Source organism: Zosterops lateralis, assembly GCF_965231275.1.
Source record: "Zosterops lateralis genome assembly, chromosome: 3".
Classification (NCBI taxonomy): Eukaryota; Metazoa; Chordata; class Aves; order Passeriformes; family Zosteropidae; genus Zosterops; species Zosterops lateralis.
In genome coordinates this window covers 107,066,607-107,087,479 of record NC_139764.1, presented here as the reverse complement: position 1 = coordinate 107,087,479, position 20,873 = coordinate 107,066,607, and the positions used below count along the sequence as shown (strand labels likewise).

General features: G+C 44.0%; 1 protein-coding gene across 2 annotated transcripts in view; it reads right to left on the bottom strand.

The window, feature by feature from the left end:
• The window catches only part of EVA1A (eva-1 homolog A, regulator of programmed cell death), a gene marked incomplete at its 5' end in the record, with an annotated part of 204,322 nt that extends 194,522 nt beyond the window's left edge, over window positions 1–9,800 (bottom strand). For both annotated transcript variants that reach the window (XM_083858061.1, XM_083858062.1), the window contains one exon: window positions 9,701–9,800. In XM_083858061.1, the coding sequence (XP_083714187.1) occupies window positions 9,701–9,800 (100 nt within the window). The remainder of the gene's footprint in view (window positions 1–9,700) is intronic.
• Between the last annotated feature and the right edge of the window lie 11,073 nt (window positions 9,801–20,873).

The following is a 20,873-nucleotide window of genomic DNA, read 5'->3' as shown; positions in this document are numbered from 1 at the left end:
AATAGATTGTAGGGTGCACAAGATTTTGGGAGGGATACAGCCAGGCAGGTGATCCCAGCCAAGCAAAGAGATATCCTATGACATGCAGTACCATGTTCAGCAATAAAACAGAGTGGAGTGGGGTAAGTCAGCTTGGGAACTGACTGAGCACCAGTCTGCCTGGGGGAGGCAGTGGGTGATTGCCTTTGCATCACTCATTTTGCTTCCTTTTTTATTTCCTCTACTTCTCTTTCACTATTTTTATGTCATTCCATGAGTTTTCTTGCTTTTACTCTTCCCTCCCTCCCTACCCTGTCCTACTTGGAGATAAGAAGTGGAGGCAAGCAAGCAACTAGATAGTGCTTGGCTCCCTACAGATGTTGACTGACAACACACAGTGAGGTGAATTTAACTTTGCAACTGAAATGTTAATTTTAGTCTGTGCATTCCATTTGCACATAGATATTATAATAAAGGAGAAGGTACTGTGTACCTTGTACCACACATTTCATCCTGCTTATCACAGCTTAAGAGAATAGATAAGGGGAGAAAAAGGTAGATACTGAACAATCTCTGAAATATTGGGCAGTTGGAGCTCCTGATGCCAATTTCTCTCCCTTGGATCCTTATCTGTGCAAGGCAGGTAACATTCCAGACTCCTCCCAGAAGAGTAAGTACATCCCTGTGAATACATCCCTCACAACAAGCAGAATAGGGTTTATTTAACATAATAGGATTTAAATACCATTAAACATATAGGAAACAAGGCCCCAGGGCCATAAAGAACAGAATAATGAAGAAAACTATTTTAAGGCCACTGTTCTGTGCCCTGGACAACATAGGAATGCCAAGAAAGCAGAGAAAAAGAATGTTCTGATTAAAGAGTAACATAAACACCCAAAGGGCTGGACTCAAGCAGTTAAAACTACCTTTATCTTAACATTTCTTAATTTCCAAATGTTTGATTTGAATAATAATACTGTTATTTGAATGTTTCACACAAGAGCTAAACTTTTTTAAAACCAAACTGCAGAATTTTGTCCCATAGCATCCTGTGGGCACCACCAGGGCCACAGCAGCAGTGCATGTACAGGCCCCACACAGCCCAAAGAAAGAAGAGATTTCCCAAAGACTGGGGCCCAAAACAATAATCCATAACCCAGCCACAGGAGCTCAAGTTACCACCTATCACTTTAATTGCACTAAGTGTCTGCACTCTTGGCCCAACACAAATTTTAGGAAAAACATGTGAGCCAAAAGCTTTTGCAAAATACAGCAAACATGGGAAATTAATTTCAGGAATTGCACCTGCTGTCGAGCACCCTTAATATCCACAGCAGCCCACAGTGTGATACAGAAATCAGAGAGGAAACATTAGCAGAAAATCCCCACACTGCTGTGTTTGTTTTCATATTTACTAGTGGGAGTAAAAGCCTACTTTAAACCCTTGAGGCTGATACAACACATGTTGATAATATCATAGCAGCAAAACCACAGGCATCTGCTAGCAGATGAAAATAAAATATCACGAGCACACAGGGGGTCTCAGAGTAGGTGGTCTGAATGTCCCTTTCTGGACAAGCAGCACCACCAGGTACCCAGTTTGCCAAGGATTTTGTGTATGTCACTTGAAGTCAGCTCTCTCTCACATCCTGAGGATTCTGATTCTTTTATGGGCTGTTGGAGGAGTGAAAATTTTCTCTCCTGAAAAATAGCGTACTGATATCAGGTCAAAAGTTGGTGCACAAAAGTACACAGTGAAGTTTTTTGATTGTAAATGGCTGATGAACCTCCTCTGGGTCTCTAGGCCTTCTGTTCTAAATGTAACATTAAAAAAAAAGGAAAGATTTTTTTTAAATCATTCTTCCTCCTTGTTGTGGGATGTGGGATACTTTGCCAACAGCTGGAGTGAGCTCCCCTGCCTGCCACCACTAAAGTGCTTGGACAACATCTACTGCAATTTTTTCAGCAGCACCTACATCCATCTGTTCATTCAAACACACTTCTGACACCTGAGCACTCAGAGGGTTTGCCCAAACTGCAGGTCACACACACCCTGCTCCATCTTCAGGCAAGGATCCAGGTGGATCCAAGAGGGATTATTGAACAGCAAGCCTCAGTGTCCAAAGGAGCCCCATCAGCACTGACACCACAGCATCTACCAACAGAGTTCAAGAGCACAGAGTATATCTGAAAAGACTCAGCCAAGATTTATTTTCCTGTGCAACCCAGATCTACCAACTCATCATTGTCTCTCTGATGAGAGAAGAACACACTGGGCTCCAGGCAGCCAGGCACTGCACGTGCTGAAAGAGGAGACATTCATCGTTTTAATTACTACAAATGAGTTCATACCCTCAGTTAGTGAGCTGAGCCAGGCACATTTGGGTTAGCCCAGACCCAGGCTGAGAGAGTCACAACTCACCATCCACCCTCAGGCAAAAGGAGCAGCCAAGTAAATAAATAATAATAACAGGTAACCCAAGCAGCTCTCTTAAACATTTTCCCAGTTATTACTCCTACACTAGTTTTAATCTGCAAGAAGGTGAGTTGGAATTAACTTCTGTGCTTCTGTTCATTCTGCACAGCTCTTGGCAAGTCAGCAAAGCTGTCTCACAGATGAGCAGATTTTGGTCCGTGGCTGTCTTTTGGAAAGAGCACAAAAATCCCAGACAACAGCGATGCTGGATCAAAGGGGCACAGCACTGGCAAGGACATGAGGAGCCTTGTACTATTGTACCAAACCAACCTGACCAAAAATCCTCTCAACCACTTTGAGGAGCACATTGGGTCTGTTCCTGCAGGCAGTCACACACCTTTCAAGGGACACAATCTGTGAAGGTCTTGGGTATTTGTTTAAAGAAATTGCAAGAGCACAAAAAAACCAAAACAAAATGGGTAGTTGTTTTAAATAGTGTGTCCCCCCTCCCAGGGATTGGGATTGCTATTTTGGAACAGAAAACAGAAAGCTCAATCTATACCTGCACAAACATGCCAAGCATAAGCAGCCAGTCTCAAATAAGACATGTAAACAGCCCTGGTGTTGGCCAAGTAAATCCCTGCACACCCACCTGAACACAGCACAGGCCAATCTTCAGCTGTGAACACTGAGCACTTTGGGAGATCAGGCTGTGTTTAAATTAGCATCAACAAAAGGATCAGCACGAGTGCCAAGTGTAAATACATCATTTTTCTCCTCCTGCAGAAACTACATTTATTCTCCCCACCCCCCAGATTAAATTGTGAGTTTAGCTTCTAAGTATCTCGTTTGAAAAAAGGATAAACCAAAATTCTCACCTTTTTTTTATTGACCAAACTATTTGTGACATATAAAACCTGCTTTCACAGTGCCTTAAGTCAGGGAAATTTTTTACTTGAGGATATAAACAAGTTGCTTTCTTAAATTCTGCAGCATTTGTATCCCTGATAACACACAGACATAGGAAGAATGCTGCAAGGACAATTTCCTCAAATTGTCTGTGCATCTAGTGGGATACTGGGATACTTTAAAGTTATTAAAATTACCACAGTAGATTTTTTTAACCTTTTGTTTTTGTTGTTGTTAATACTACTACTTAAAGTGTTCCTGGTACTGACAAAAGTCTTCATCATTTTCTGGGCCCCTGCAATTAGTAGATACAATATAAATATTGGCAGTCATCACACAGATGTTGGGATCCCTGAGGTCCCTTGGCTCTTTGGCTCTTGCTGACAGCTGTGATGGCTAAACCAGTGGATTTCCATATGACAGGAGCCAGATGCACACATATGGCTCTTGAGCTCCAAGTCATTGCCTACATGAGGTTTCACACAGACCCCTCATGAGGGATTCTGGCACCCACAGCAGCCCCATCCATCCCTCCCAGACTGTCTCCCCTTTCCCTGCTTCCACAAACACCAACTACCAGCTGGGTTTTTTGCAGCAGTAACAGCAGTGCCCATGGTGACTGCCCAGGACCACAAACACAAGGAATTGGAAACACGTGTTTGTCATCCTGAAGCTCAATTTGGTCCCCTCAGCTGTCAGTAAAAGTAAACCCTGAATATTTTTACAGTCAGCAGGCACAGCATTGTCATCACAACTGTTGGGAAATCCGCAGTGCTTTCTGGAGCATGTCTCCAGACAGAGGGGGACAGAAACCTGTATCTTTGCTTAACATGGTATTTGGTCCTGGTAACATGGTTTTGTTGATACTATAAAGCTGCATCCCCACTGATAAACCAGAACAACTCTCTCAGGCACCAAAATAGCCCCAGCCTCTGTGCTGATTCTTTTCCTGCTCTCCCAAGAGCACCAGATCTGGCACTTGATACCGACCCAACCTCCTACTGATTTCCTCCTCCAACACCTCCCAGCTCTCTGAGGTCTTTAGACTTTTTCCACTGGCAAACAGACATATGTGACACAAACCTCAGTTGCAGCTTCCCTCTGTGAGAACCCCTCAGTCATGGCTCCCAGACACAGCCACCCCCTTCAGCTCCCATCCTGTGCAGCCACAGCTCCAGAAAGTAATCAGAAGAGGCTAAGTGGTTTTAAACCACCTTTGATGAGGTTTTGGATTTTGTCAGCTCTGCAAAGCAAAATTTCTCTACCCCAGCACAGGCAGTTTGCCCTCAGTAAGCCAAACTGCAGCTCAGGCAGCTGTGATGGATGGGGTAGCACACGTGGTCTCCAGCTGAGGAGGAAAAGATCACCTGGGGCAGGGACCTCTCTAAACAGCAACCTGAGGTCCATCCTACCTCATCACTCAGAGTCCTTCCCCAAGACAAGGTATGGAGGTGGCCTGGATTTGGCCCAGTCTTTAACCAAGTCTAAAGCATGTCTGTTTGCCCCTAGGGTCAAAAACTCAACCTTCATTACTGAGTTACAATTTCTTTTCCTGTGTGGTGGTGTGTCTGCCTTTCTCTTGAAAATGCCCTCTTTTACAGCCTGAAACCTTCAACATGGAAATCCTGGTTGCCCCTTGACACCATGGACCCATTCAGGGCTATTAGGCATTCAGAAGCTGTTAGCATGTAGATTTTGGTGATAATTTGGTGAATGGAGTTGTCAAACAAATTGCCTTTATTATGGACTGATTAAATGCAATCAGGGAGAAGTGCCTTTCCCCTCCCCAACTCCAGCCCTCATCACTCAAACAAACACACTGAGCCAATTAGCAGGGAGGTGGCAAAAGCAGCTTTCACTTGAAACCTGATATTCTTGGGGAAAAGGAAAAAAAACCCAACCAACCACCACTACCAATAATAACAACAACAACAAAAAAATCTGTGTGCTTTCAAAACCAAGACAGGCCTCCAGGGAGAGGTTCCAAAAGCGACCCAGGGCTCACCTGCAGGGTGTGGATGGGAGTTATCAGTATTCATCTGGCTCGATGCCAGACCAGCTCTCTTAAGCAAAGTGCTGCTCACATCCAGCTTGTGCCAAAATCTAATGCAAAGAACATAAACATTAAAGCAGGCCCAAGGGGAGCAGCACTACCGGGGTTGGTTTTTCTTTCAGCGGGGTTCCCCTGTGTCAGAAAAGGCACGAGCTCCCAGCCAAGCTGTTTGCATGCCTAGAAACCTAAGTTTTTTGACTTTGGTCCTTGCAGTGGATTCTCTGATGTCTGTAAATGCTTGAGTTCACAACCCTTTCTGCAGTAGTGGAGGGACCTGTCTCCATGAACATGAAACCTCTGGCAATTACACAGACCTGATGCCACTACCCTTCTGCTCAACGTGCCTGAAATCAGCTAAGGGAAAATCCTTGAGGAGAATTGGAGCATGGCATGAAAATGACATAAGTTTAATTCCTTGCAGGTAGGCAGCTGGAAGTTAAATGGTCACCTTGACAGCAGTGGGCAGAGCAAAATTCAACATGTATTTGCATGATTTAGCTTCTGAGACAGGAACATTGTGGCTGAGCAGAGAGAGCACACAGGATATGAGCAATAGCTGTTGACTAAGCTTTCAATGCCTGCGTTTAAAGTTAGCACCAAAGCCTACTCTTGGCCTCATTTTCATCAACCTTGTCCCTCTGAGGAGCAAGGCCTGTGCCCTGCACATGGATCACTGCCTCCCAGAGCCCATTCAGAGGATCTATGGCACAGCTTCCTCTGGCAGGGCAAGGGCATTGCTCTGTCCTGGACTCTCACTAAAATTAGAAGGGGCCTAAAACAAACGTAAAGTTTTATCAAACAGCAAGGGGTTTGGAGAATTCATTGCTGCTACTGAGATTAGGACTAGAGGTTTATGGTTAATGTACAGAGATTCAAAAATCGGATTCTTAGCCCACACATCATCATAGTCCTCAAATATCACCTTGAACATAAGGGGCAAGTGTCACATCAAGACAGCAGGTTCTAAGCCTTCAAAGGGTCCTGAGCACAAGAACAGATCACAGAATGAGATTAAACCAATAACCCATTCTACAAGCAGCCACAGAGAAAAAGTCCAGGTCTTCTTAAGAAGTGGCTGCAAAGTGCCTGATAACTCCACTCTCTCCCTCAGGATCTGCTTCCTACCCCCACACCCTGCTGCAAACATCAGTGTTTAAAGAACTATTAAAGAAAACAACTTCAAAACTCTTCACATAGTTCAAATACTTCACTTAAAAGGAATTTGAATTCTTACATCTCAGATTGCACCAGTCCCCAGCAGGACACGCACTGCTCATGTTCACGTTGTGGTGTTTGAGCTGTTCAAACAGGAGGGATGGAGCTCTAGTGTGAGACTGTGTGCTCAGGGGTTAGAAATCCCCACCAGCCCTGCTTGTGCTCTCTTGTGAGAGCTGAGACTCAGTTAACCACATCTCTGGCCACCTGCTGAGGGTGTGCCTTGCCATGAACTACATGAAAATGAAATCTTCCTGCAAATGAGAGACACATCCCTTGAAGACCCAGCCAGTGGGAGAGCACTGGGAGCAGTGGGATGTGGTTGAGTGTGAAGTTCTTGGTAAGTTTTTTATCCAGGCCTATTGCAGAGCTGCAGCATGGAAGTCAGGTCAGTGCTGCTGACACATGATCTGCTTAGAGCTCAAGACTGGTTGTCCCTGAGCTTTCCTTCCAGGGCTGGATCCACTCTCTGGTCACCACTGCATGGGCATCACCTATTACAGACAGCAGCACCTCCTTGGTAATGCTGAGTCAAACCAAGTTGAGAAGCCAGAGAGGTTTTGCTGATATACAAGGTCTACAGGACTTGAGTTTAAACCCCCATTCTTCCCCAAAGAGCACCAGCTGCTGTCTCTGGACAGTTCTGCTATTCATTTGTAAGCTGGAAAAGCCTTTACATCCCAAAGAGCTGTGTCATCTTCCTGCAGCACCAACTGCTGCAGAAACCCCTCTGGGATCAAATCAAGCCTCACATTCCTCAGCAGTAATACCCAATACAAATCCAGTCATCTCCCTGAGGTGGACATAATTTATGTTTTGGCTGTACCACCTCTAGGTGGGATGGCATATAATAAAGCTGTAAGTCTTCCCCAAAGATGTTCATCTGCTCAATTCCAGCCATGCCAGAGAAGAATTCAGAACATGCTGAAGTATAGAAAAGAGTATAAGAGGCCAGAAATAATTACAGACAAATAATGTTAGAAGGTTTCCTCCCTTCAATTCCTTAAGCCACCTGACAATTCACTTATGGGGATAACAGTGACAAACAAGATGCTCCATCAGGTAGGAAGAGTTACCTGGGCTGCTGCTCCTTCAGAGAGGCACACAGTGCAAACCCTCAAGTGTTGGAGGGAGGTGAATGGGGTCAGTGCAATATGTGCTGGAAAAGCATAAGGTGTGATTTAGGAAATGCTGTATCTTTTCCTACTCCCTTTCATCTTGTGGTTACTCAGCTCCTGAGCTTACAAAACTCTATTTGAGCTGCTACACACTGGGTACAGCCCTTTCCTGCAGCAAATCATGTTTCCTGTCTTGCAAGGTACAGTCAGTCCAACAAGACTGGGGACATTGGCCAAGCCTGCTATCAGAAAACAGAGGTTGGATCTGGCAGAAAGTTTCAACAGTTATGGAAACTCGTGGGAGGTTTTGCTGTTGGGATTACAGACCCTGCTTCAGAATGCAGCCTTGCCACACACATCCACAGGGATATAAGCCACCCCTCTTCTCCCAAAGCATGACAGTTCACTTGGATGTTACAGAAAACATTACTTTGTTATCAGCAAGCTTCTTACCCATTTTTTAAAAGAACAGCATCTGCTCCCCCTGCCAGCACCACTGAAGCCTATCAAATTTCCTTCCACTGTTCCAGCTATGTTCTACAAACACAATGTAAAGCACCTTTGCCCTGGGACACCTGTACACATTTTAACGCTTGGCAATTTGGCCTGGCTGGGAAAACTTAATCTGCATTTCAGAAAGACACCTCCTTTCCCCGTTGCAGCTTTTGCTCCCACCATGCCCACTCCATGCATCCCCTCTGCATCAACTTGCTTGCAAGCAGGAGCACAGAGAAAGCTCGGTGCCAAGAAAAGTATAAAAGCACACTAGAAACAGGGAAATGTCTCAGTCCTTTCCATTCAGAGGCAGATCTGCCTTGAATGGGAGCCCCCAGGATTGATGTGCCCCCAAAAGAGACTGAATCACAGGCCAGCCGGCCCCCTTCAATTCACATTAAGACCTCCAGCTACCATATTCCTTCCCCCACCCTCCACCACAAGCTCCTCCTTTCTAACACAAATTTCTCACAGCACACAGACACAAGCACTCCCAGGCAGTGAGCAGCAGTGCTGGGATGTGTTGAAACTCAAGTCCAGTGAGGTTCAACCCCTGCAAAGGACACTTTTTCATCAGCAAACTATAATTGGCAGCTCTTATCCACTACAAGAGTTTTGCAAAACACCCCTAAAGAGTATGCCAGGCTAGTTCTTCACACTAAGACCCAAAATTAGAACCAATATCCTAAAAGAAAAGTGGCCCTCACTGGGCACTCCCAAGAAAACTGATCAGCCCTGCTAAAGCTGCAAAATGAAATCTGTTATGTTTTCTCAGATTCACATGCACATCCAGAAAGAACAGAAGCAAAAAAACATTTTAATGTGACTAATGCAGCTGTAGAGTTATAAAACTTACACGGGACACCAGACTTTCAAAATGCTGGGTATTTACCTGCTATGTATGACTCAAAGCAAGTGCCATCAACATTTTTAGATTCAGAAAATATTAATAAATGAGACACATTTTTTTGCAGCTTAAGAAAACACAGACTCAGAATATAATTTTTTCTGTGCATGCACCTCCTTTATCTCAGCTCAGGGGGCTTGGGCTTTTGCAACAATCAGGAGCTGTATGCTAAGAGGAGCGAATCTGGCCCACTACAAAATAATTTAGGCTTACTATGTTAGCTTTAATTTACATCCTAAACCTTCCCACTTCCCTAATTCATCTCCTTTCACTCCTGTGAGAAACACAGCCCAAAACCTCCTAAAAACCTACACAGGCTAATACCATTCCTGCTACAAATTTACACAAGTTAACACTATTCTTTTTCCTGTTTCCAAAGTTAGTCAGACTAACTCTTCTGAAATAGTTTTGCTGATTATTGAGAAAGGCTTTTAAGAAACTTAAAATCCTCTTACGGAAGACACATTTCATCTTTGGCTTATCTTTAAAAGATTAAAATTACTTCCCAGATCTGCTCACATCCCCTTTCCCTGAGCTGCTCCTGAGCACTGGAATAAGAGCCCCCATGCACGAGCAGCACAGGAAAGGATCGGCGCTTTCCCTACCTGAGAAGTCTGCAGAAGTCTTGGCAAAGTTGCTGAAAGCTGTCAAGCACACGAGTCCTAGGAGGAAGGTGGAGGTGGGAAACACATCTGGGCAGCACATCTTTAGGTGTCCTCACGGCTTGTTTTCTTCCAGAGGAAAGGAAAGCGGTTTCTGCCCCTGCCCAGCACTCCTCATTGCCCGGAGAACAGCGTTAGTCCCATTGCTTGGGAGGCTCGCAGCCAGCGGCGGGGAAGGAAAAGCACTCGCCACACACACACACACTCACACACACTCACATCCCTGGGAGTGAATGAATCCCGGCTGAGGAATGAGACAGACCTACCTGAGCCTTGGCGGAGTTCCCAGGGTCCTAAAAGCCACCTCTTTGCCCAAATTTGCTGCAGACTGTTGGTGTGCAGCTGTCCAGCTGTGGCACTGTGAGCTGCTGGGGGGGAAAGGGGTGCCCCAGGGGGCTGGGTTGGAGGAGCCCAGCTATTGTTGGATTAGATATGCAGGGCTCTTGTCTCTCTGGTGCAGAGAGACAAAAGGATGAGGAGAGTTTTCAAAGGAGGGAGCCCAAAACAAAGCACCTGAATTCACATGGATTTCTGGTATGACGGGTATTTGTAGCTGCTGCTTAAATCCGTGTGAGCAGCAGTGTCCTGCCAGACTGGCGACAGGACAATTCTGTGTCCCCTGTTGAGAGTGATCCTACAGTGGAGGAGACTGCACAGGCCCAGGGATCAAACCCTCCTGGATCTCATTGCAGGACTGGGACTGGTATCAGCCACATATCCAAAACCCTCCTTTCTTTTGACAGCAGAAAGCCATGCCAGGCTCCCTCTAACCCACCGGACCCCTCTATCCTTCATCAATCTCAACAGAGGGTTTTTCAGCAGATCCAGACCTCTGTTTTCATGGAATTGTGGAAGGGTTGGGTTGGAAGGGGCTTTTTAGATCATCTAACTCCAGCCTCTCTGCCACAGGCAGGGACACCTTCCACTACACCAGGTTGCTCCAAGCCCCATCCAACCTGGCCTTGAGATCCAAGAGTCCTGGCTCCTTCCATAGCAATTACTTTAACCTCCAACTAACACAGCCCTAGATGCTCACTGAGCACTGCTCACCATGCAGAGTTAAAGAAAGGCTCCAGCTCACCTGGAAGCACATCCAGTATTTGATCCTGCCTGATTTTCATCCATATCCTGGCAGCATCAAGCCAGTCATGTTAATCTGAAAGAGCTGAGAACTGGGGACACAGATACATGGGCAAACTCTTTTGTCCTTGGGTACAGGAAGGAGGTCCTGGGCTTTTGTCACCAGCCTTAGCTGCAGCTCAGGCATATGTTTGCATGTAAATAATGGACATATCCCACATATCCAGGTTAGGGCAGAAGCTGAGTGTTGGTGCAGAGAGAGGAGTATGTATTTCACAGGCAAAGCAAACACCAGACATTTAGCAGCCTGTGCATCCATATATTCAAACCTATGGAGCTGCACTGTGTGGGGCTGCCAAGGGGAGATGGGGCCAGGCTCACACACAGCTGCTGAACAAACCTGCAGCTCCTATCCAGCAAAAATAACCTCAGTGGAAACATCCAAGGAAAACCACAAGTGGTTTTCACTCCTCTGTCCTGTTCATCCACATGGAATTAAGTGAAACCCTCCAAAAACATTGATATTAGAGCTAAAAACAAATGTAAGAAACTTCAGCCCAAAGGGCTCCAAGTTTTTTTCAGAGAAGTGAACTTATAAAGTGTTTCTTATTCTGAAATTTCTAACAATGTTTCAGCTGTTCTCAGATGAATATCAGACTGGCTTATATGTGAATATCTCAGATGAATATCAGACTGATTACATGTGAAAAACATTTTCAATAGTGCTGCCATGAATACCAGAGTAATTTTTTCCACCAGAAATCTGTCCTGGGGTGGTGTGTGTACTAGAATCAGGCCCCAAGGGAAGCTGTAAGCCCCATGGCCCTGTTTGTCTTTTGCTCATACAGTCACTTGGTCAAGTTCCAAACAGCCACACAGAGGATGAGAGCAGTGTGGTAAAACTGGAGTTTGAGCTCAGATCCTGTCCATGACCACAGAACAAGGGGTTGTTCTGGCCTGATCTGCACCTAAGCACCGCCTTCCCACAACTCCTCTTCACACACTGAGGGTCTCCAGTGAAGCTGCAGATGAGTCTCCTCAAGGACAGTGGTGACTCTGGGCTGCCCTGACAGCACAGACACATCCTGAGGTCCAACAGGCTCTGTACAATCCAGCCCCAGTCCCTTCTCTCTGCAGACAATTCTGCCCCTTTACTTTTTCACAGAGGGCTGCTTAAGCAAGATTTAAAAAAAAAAACCAAACAGGAACTTCTACAGGCTGTCTTGCTCTTTATTTCACCTGATACTTTAATCTCAGCTGCCAAACCTCTCTGACCCATATTTTTCCAGGGTTGACCTAAGTTTTAAAGAGAAAATAGCAGGAGATTTGACTCCTGGCATCTATGTATAATTCTTGTCTCACCTAGTTCTGCTGCCCTTGCCAAGAGGAAGATTCACCAGTGCTGTCTTACAGGCACGAGATAACCATACCCATTACCAGATTATCAGTCAAAGCTCCTTATCAGCAGAACAAAGAAACAATAGGACCCCCTGGAAATTTATCAGGCTCTGGAAAAGGGAAGCACTATTTGCTGAAAAGAGCCCACCCTGTTAGCAGGTGTTGATTTTACTGATTAAAGGGTAATTAGGTTTGGCGGACTCAGTACATGGGGAAGAAAAAAAAAAAAAAAAAAAGACTTCTGGTGGCAAAGGGTTTAAGGCTAAACATGGGCAGCGAGCTTGAGCAGCCCTTTAGGTTATTGTGAATAAAGTCAAACCAAAGGGGAGGAAGTTTACATCAGTGTCTTGTCCTCTGAGGGCGTTGTTTTTAAGTAAGTCTGTATAGATGTCTTCCAAAAGGAAAGAAGAAAGCAACTCTTGCCAAAAAGAGAAAGAAACAAAAGAAAAGAAAAGTAGCCTTTGAGAAACAGACAATTCAGTTAAAGCCCATCTCCATAATACCCTTATTCCCTGGGGCATGTGGGAACATCAGCTGTGTTTGGAAGGCAAAGAGGCCACCTGTCCCAGCGCAGCACAGACAAAGGATGGCTGTCATGGACAGTCTCATGGGGTAAACATGAATCAAGGCAACACCAAAATGGAACTTTACTTTTAGGAGTAACAGCCCTTGAAATCCATCCATGCCTTCAAATACGTCTCTGGGGATAGGTAATAACATGTATAATGATACACATTCTCTTAGATTCCTTGTCCCCAAAGCCACCCAGAAGTGGGAATAGACCAGTACTGATGCAATCCAGCATTACATTTTAGCTTGGAGGAATATTTGCTCTCTTTCCCTCCACAGAATAATTGTGGAGAAGTCTCACTAAGTCGAACATGCTCAACAACTGTACCTCAGTCCTCCTTTTAACTATGTTACTTAAGTGCATTTTTCTCTGCTCCCATGCTCCTCTCTTGCAGATCCTCTCCTGCTCCTGCTGCACATAAAACTGCAATATCTGAAACATGCATGCAAATTCCCAAAGTACAGTTAAGTACAACTGCAGTTGGGAAACTGAGGCAGTGAGAAAGGAAGTAATTTATCATTCAGTTTCGTGAACCCAGCATTACCCAGTTCATAAATGACAATCAGGAATGGACCCAGTTAGGATGATTCCCAGTTTAATGCTGTTTGTGCTGACCTTACTTCCTTCCAGGCCTGATTTTTGGTAACACTTTCCTATTTTTTACTAACCTAGCACCATGAACCTCTTCCTTCCAAAGGTTGGTCAGTAGAAGAGCTGGACCAGGAACAGCTCTCAGCTAGAGAACCAGATGTAGGATTGAAGCCCTGTTTGTTTACACAGTCACAAGCAGATTTATTAATACAAATTTTTAAAGACTAGTCTTTCTTTCTAACCTTAGTAACATCATTCACTTCTTACTGTTGTTTCCATAGGGTTTCAAAGCACTCTCCGAAAGGCCCTGTTGCGTTCTGCCACTTCACACATGGACAAAGAACAGTCATATATTTGAGGTCACTACTTTTTCAATGTCAGCCAGTGGAAATTGATAGAGATAAGAAAATATTAAATACTTTTTAAGTCCAGCCAGAGCTCTTTCCACTTGGCCACATCCCTTCTAAATGAATGTAAATTAATAACAAAGTATATGTGCATTTATACCTACAGAAATATATGTAAACTGGGTGGTCAGAGCTTCAATGTAAAATAGCAAAGTTTCCCAGCAGAGTACAGCTCTTTGTTTCTTTTTTCTTAATCTTTCCCCGAAGAGTGTCTTATGGAAACAGATGGGGTTACTCATGGAAATCAGCACTGTTTGCTTTCATCAATTTGAAGGCAGAGGACTTCACATAATGCAGTTTTGCAATACAACACCAAGTATCTCACATGTAAAATACTCCTCTCTCTCCATATTCAATGCTAAACAACAGCTGTGCAGAATATTCAAACTAAGAAGCCTTTGAAGTTTTCACATTTTGTGTCACTCAATCACTTCAGTTTACAAAATGAACAGAAAACCTGGAGGACTTTACTCCATGCTGGACAGGTTTCAAGTGGGGGTAATGCTTCAACCAAATTCTGTGTAGAGGAAAAGCCCCAAGTGATGCACTTATCCCACTGAAACATTGGGAAACAGTGAACAAACTGGTGCAAAAGTGAAAAAGTGAAAAGTAAAATATATGGAGACCACAAAGTCATCCATGACAATGCTGAAAACTTCTTCCTCATGTCTCCCTAAGTAAGTGGTGTTGAAACCTCTCTCAGCTGGCATTCTCTTATTATAATGATTCCATATTCTGTGTTAGAGGATGCTGTGCAATCTGGTGATTTTTCTGGCATTGGCATATCCAGTCAGGTTTAGTTGGTACCTTGTGCACAGGATGTTCTCAGATTAATCACTGTATTAGAACTACAGAAATTTGGAATCATCTTGATCTTTGTATTACACTGCAAATCACATAAAGGTTTCAAGAGACAAGTTCACTGGGACCTTCAGGACCTGCACTGTCTTCTGATAACTGTAAAGTGAAACTGTTCTCCACTTGACCTGACTCATAAATCCTCTTCTAACAGCTTTTCTGGGTAGATTTCACCATTAATTGGGTGATGGTAGGTACTGGCTTTACAATTTTCTACCACTATCTTTCCAGTAGTACATTCAATAGCTCTCTGGGAGTGCTTTTTAGATGAGAGGCTGAATTTGACACCTGAAGATACCTGTCTGTGACCTCACTGGTCTAGGCTTTGAAGAGCAGAGACATCCCAGCTGATGCAATGTGAGTAGCAGTATGTTTTTCCTGTTATATCACCTATGATAGTCAAGGGAGAATTGTCTCAATCCTGCTGCTATGTAGGCATGAGTCACTTCAGGTTACAGATCCCTTTTAATCTGGATCTCTACTAGGTTCTTCCTTCTGTATTTCCTGTTTTACCACCAACCCTCCCAAACAATTTACATTATCCTTAATTTCCACAGGAACCAGAATTGTTTCTCAGATTAACTCATGTACAAGTTCTCTGCCTGTCCCATGGGAGTAACGTGCTATGATATTATTTGATAAAAAATAGGAATCATCTCAACATTCATCCTTAAAATTATATCATGGGCATTTATCCCAAACCTCTGCACTCCACTCTGAGGACATGCAAGGGCAGTAGCATGTAGGACAAGAGAGCCCTTTAGCATTCCCTCAGTTTCTTCTGTCCCTCATGGGCACACATCCTTTACACACAGACCATCCTTACAGAAACTATTAACTTACACTGGAAAAGCCATTTTTGTTGCCAGAGACCTTTCCCACAAAAAGGATTGTCCCACAAAAGCATTGTCATGAAGCCTTTTTATAAAATCCACCTCTATACTAATAGGCTGAATCACATAAGAGTCTGAACACAAGCACTGCCACTCACATTTTGGACTAGTCCTTGTTTCACTTTTGATCCAGGCCACCTGGCATCCAGAACATTTCTGTGCATTGGCTTGGGAGTTGGCCATGGAGCTTAGAACTTTGGCCATTCCCAATAGGCAGGAAGGAATTGTGGTTTGGAGTTTGATAGCACGACCACAAACAGATGATGTGTCCTAAGAGACCCAACAGTATTTCAGGAGTTTGTAATATGCTTGGTAAAGACAGAATGGCATGGGCTGAGAACTGAAAAAAGAACCCCAGATCAGACTGTCTGCCAGTGCTTCTCCTTCTGCTACCCTGGCAAGCCTGACTAGAGCTGCTCAGGAATGACAGTGTATCCTGCAGTCTCCAGACTCCAGCACAGCTACAGCCCACATTGCTATGTGTTTGTGCTCCCACCTATTTACAGTGATCAGTAGGACAGAGAATTCCTTCATGAGCATCCAGCATAGACTGTGCTTAAGTTTGCTTTTAATCTGGAGAAGTCAATGAAAAAACATAAAAACCTTATTGTCTTCCCTGGTTCCAACGTAACTCAGACAGATCAGCTTTCGCCTCAGATTTATCATTGCCTTGGAGCAGAGGTTATTTCCCTTGGTTTTGTACAGATAGCAAATTACACAAAAAACCTCTGGCCCACAGATCACAAACTGGTAAAAAATCAAAGGGAATCAGAGGAAATGCTTTTCTGCTGAATGGGGAAAACTAATTTCAAGTGTAATTTTGCTGGCATCGGTGCAAATTCAACAATGGACCACATCTACCATTTGCAAGAAGAACAGGTTTGTGTTCTCCTTTCACATGTACTTAAACATACATTTTCCTTTCCTCTTTTAAATCTTTTCCATTTGAGAGGGCTGTTTCAAGAGTAACCATATGCTTTCACATGCATTTTAGTGCTCAGGCCAATAATATCACCAGTTTTGTTTTTTTTTTCACAGTGGTCCCATGAGACTATCCTGTGACAAAGTCCAGGTGTGTTGGACAGTGCAGACAGCACTGGACTATGTCATCTAAAACAACCCATGGAACTTACAAGGGCATTGAAGCCCAAGACAGTCAAATCTCCACACTCTGTAGCCACAACATTATCATTAGGAAACTCCAGTTAACTTGCTTCTAGGGCAAAAGAGATACTTCCCACTGCAGAAAGCTCATACCGAAATTTGGCTGCAGTCACTGTCTCTGAGCACCTGGTTCATACATCACTGATACCTAATGCAGTAACGCTACTCACCAGACCAGCTACAAAGGATGCAGAGGAAGGAAGGGAATTTTACAGGTTTTTACAGCTTTTTACAAGAGATTTGCAAATGTCAGAGTTCACCAGGCTGGGCATTGCCTGCACTGACAGCAGTGTTGTGTGCAGAGCTCTGTGTGTATGGGTACAGCTTTGTGGTTGCGTGCATCCAGAGACTATATGAAATAAGTACAAAAAATAGCTTTTCTAACACAAGTAACTTCCCTCAGAAACATCTCAGCAGGGGCAAAAAGAGATTAAAGCCCATTTAGACTCCAAGATCTTTTCAGTTTTTGCTGGACTATCCCCTTGTGAAGACTGACATGCCAGTATCACCCTCCCAACCTTTCCCTGCCCAGCACTCTGGGGCTCTGCTCTGCCCTGTCCTGCACTTATCCCCTGGGTGTTGTTTCATGCACAGCCCTTTCCTGGTCAATCTCAATCTCAGGTATTGTTGTCCATGGAGAATCTCTTACATTTATTACTACACTGCTGGTAATTTCTTGCTTCACTTCCTAACCCCATCTTGGACATGCATAACTAACCAAATTCCCTTCTCCTTTCCCACAGTGAAAGATAAAACAATTTTTTTTTTCAGTTCACTGAATCTATCCCAACACAACACACCAGCTCATCTCCACCTAATGCTCCCTCTGTAAAATGTACCTTCTGACAGTAGAGGAAAAGCTTTGTCCATTAAAATGAGTCTGATTTGTGGCAGTTTGGTTTTCACCCAAAGAAGATTGCCACAAATGGTGCTGCGAATAACAAGGAGAGCTGAGAGCTTCTTCATCTGGTTTGGGAGGACAGTGTCCAGAGCTGCTGCTGCTTCTGTGGTGGAAGAGGCAGAAGCTCAAAGCTTGTAAAGCCCAGTTCTCAGGTGAAAGTCCTGCTATGAGTCCAGAGGGAGGCAAAGTGAGATGTAAGACATATTGCAGCAGTTTCTCTCTCCCACCTATTTTCACACAATAGTACTGCTTACAGCTGAGCCAGTGCAGTGGAAAATAATATTATGATTTCTAAAGGACTTTTACAACAAAGGATATAAGATACATTTTCTCTTCAGGTTAGTCACTAGCCACACAATAATGAAGAGCAGAAGTTGATTTGCTTTATTAAAAATAATGAGAAGCTGTGACTGTGAGCAATTTGATCATAAATTTTTTACTTGCTTTTCCTCCTGCATATGGAGGTTGAGATAGTAGATACAATTTACTATGACAAACCACCAGCATTAATGCATTAATCAAGAAAAACAAATGGTCCCCCTTGAAATCTCCTGCCCACCTAGAGAGAGTAATGGGGTTATAAATGGAGAAAGAACAAATATTGACTCTATAAAATGTAAAAGTATCTGGGAGTTCACCCATCAGTCTTTAGATTACACTTGCCTTTCAAGATGAATGGATTTCTTTTATAATCCATTTCAATTGCGGCTTTTGTTAGCAGCTCAGGAAACAGGAAGGCGACATCAGTGGTCTCTTCAGGTCTCAAGGTGTTCCAGACTGTTTCTGAAAGACAAGATCTCCAGTTTCTGGAATGAGGCAGATGCTCCCAAAGCAAGACATGTCTTTCAGTTTGAGATAAGAACTGGAGCAGCTGCCTGGACTAGTCAATGAATTATTTGTTTAATGGTGTTTCTGGGGCAGCTTTCCATAAAATGGCTCAAGAACTCAGCCTCCATCACTCAGACTATAGAAGCTCAGAGGCAAGAACACCCCTTGGCATCTGGACCATAGAGGACTCAAGAAGACCCAAGAATTAACTACATAAGGGATAGACCTCTGGCATCATTTACTAAACTTAATCTTACTTTGTCACAAATTCTTCATAACTCTCCAAACTCATAACATCTCACTCTTTTAACCTCTAAAGCAATTATATACTTGTCTACTACACAGATTATTGGATTATGAGATTAATTTCAACATCGGCTTCCATATTAGACACATTTAATCTCTAAAATTTCTTACTAAATCAGAAAGTTAGGAGAATTGAATGTTTTATAAATGCTGAGTTCAGCCAGTGTTGTTGTCCCTTCTGTAACCTGTAAGGGTGCCACACATCCCAGAGGAAACTGAATTCTGAGTGGGGACATAATCAAGAAAAAAAAAGACCCAAGAAAAACTACAAAGCGACATAGCACAAATTCTCAATGATCTGAAAACATCACAGATTTCAAAAAGAATTTAAAGACACTTCTGACTCTGAACACAGAGCCAGTATCTACTGAGGCACTGGCAAAGCTACCAACAGACCAGTCCACATTTCATATATCCCCTGCACCCTGACAGAAATCATTGGCACACGTTTTTTTTTTCTTCTCCCATGCAGGTTATACAATAACAATTTACCCTCCAGGGCTGGAATTAAACAAAGGGAAAAGGAAATGGAAGAGCATAAGTGTGCATGAACATGGTGGTGACGTGTTGTGGAAGCCATGCCCACTGCCAGAGGCCCTCTGGAAGCCTCAGGCTCAGAGGAGCAGATGTGGCCACTTTCCCAGCACTGCACAGAGGGGAGAACAAGCACTGGCCTGGCAGGGTTAACTGTGTGTGGCTCCAGCAGGATGCACACTCCAAAACAACTGAGGCCCGGGGCTGTTTTGACAGAACGAGCTGAAGATTTTCCAGTCCATCGCTTTCCTGAGCTCAGTGCTGGGATGCTGTGTCTGAAGAACAGCTCTCCTTCTCCTCTTTGCTTGCTCTACAGTAAGGTAAAAAATATAATTGCGGATGCTTGATGGCCACCTTAATGAGTAGCTGCTCTATCCAGAAGGGTCTGGCACTTGAGGTCATTTTAAGCAATATTTTGGGATTTCTCTGATTATTTTCAGCTAGGTCAACTCACCTTAAGTTAACCAACAACTCATTGTCTCATTAAAGGGAAGCTTCCAGAAAGACTAGAACTGACATCAGATTGTTTAAAGGTTCTAATAAAATCCACTATACTCAAACCTTTCCAGAGTACTTTATGGAGCTGCTTTGGTATCTGGGATAAACAGGACACAGAGAAATCCAGGCATAGTCTTGTGTCTCTGCTGACACAGGTTTGCAAGAGAGCCTGAATGGTTCAGATGCCTCTGGACAATCTGAAAGGAGCTATGTCTGCTCCACCAGCCACTGCTAGGGCTACAGCAGCTATGAATATTGAAATTGAGGCGAAATACGAAATTCAGGTGTTTTGAAAAGGGCACAATTTAGCTAGAATATGAGGTGGAGAGGCCCTCCATGAGCCAGTCCCATTTCTTTTGTAATCTGGGGACATCCAGCTGCCTCTTCTCAACCCCTAATGGACGACAAACCAGCTCTCCAGAGCAGCTTAGCTCCTTGCAGGTATCCCTTTTTGTTTAGAGACACAGTAATAATAACAGCAGGTGTTGCCACTTTTTGCTGTGTTTCCTATAAAAAGACGTCCATGTCCCCTTGAGCAATATGAAAATTCACTCCCTTCTTCACACCCTCTGACAGGTCACAGACAGCTGTGTTGGGGCTGCTGCAACGTGGCTTCAGGTGTTCAGAAGAAATCTCTGGGATTTCAGAGTGCAATGCAGTTTTGAAAGGTGATACTGACAGCCCTGATCTGGAGGTGCTGGGACTGAAGCACTGCATTCTTGGGGACATGAGCAGGTTAAATCCAGGCAAGCAGGTCAGAACAATCTGTCGGGTATCTCCACATCAGAAATGTGCACCCCTCTCTTACCTTCCAAATGCAGCATATGGTCTGTAGGTCTGCTCTCCAGGCTGTGTTACAACAAAGTGGAGTTAAAGTGCAGAAATCAGAAATCAGAAATGAATGGCTCAGAGTGACATTGTGGGGAGCAAAACACAAGGTCTCCTTCCTCCTTAAATATTGGCCTTTTTTCCTCTAATGAGCAGGATCATCATTCAGTGAAATCTTTAGCAAGGAAGTGCAAACAGGGATCAGTTGTACTGCTGACCTGGGAGAGATTCTGTTGACTTTATTGATATATTTGCAAGG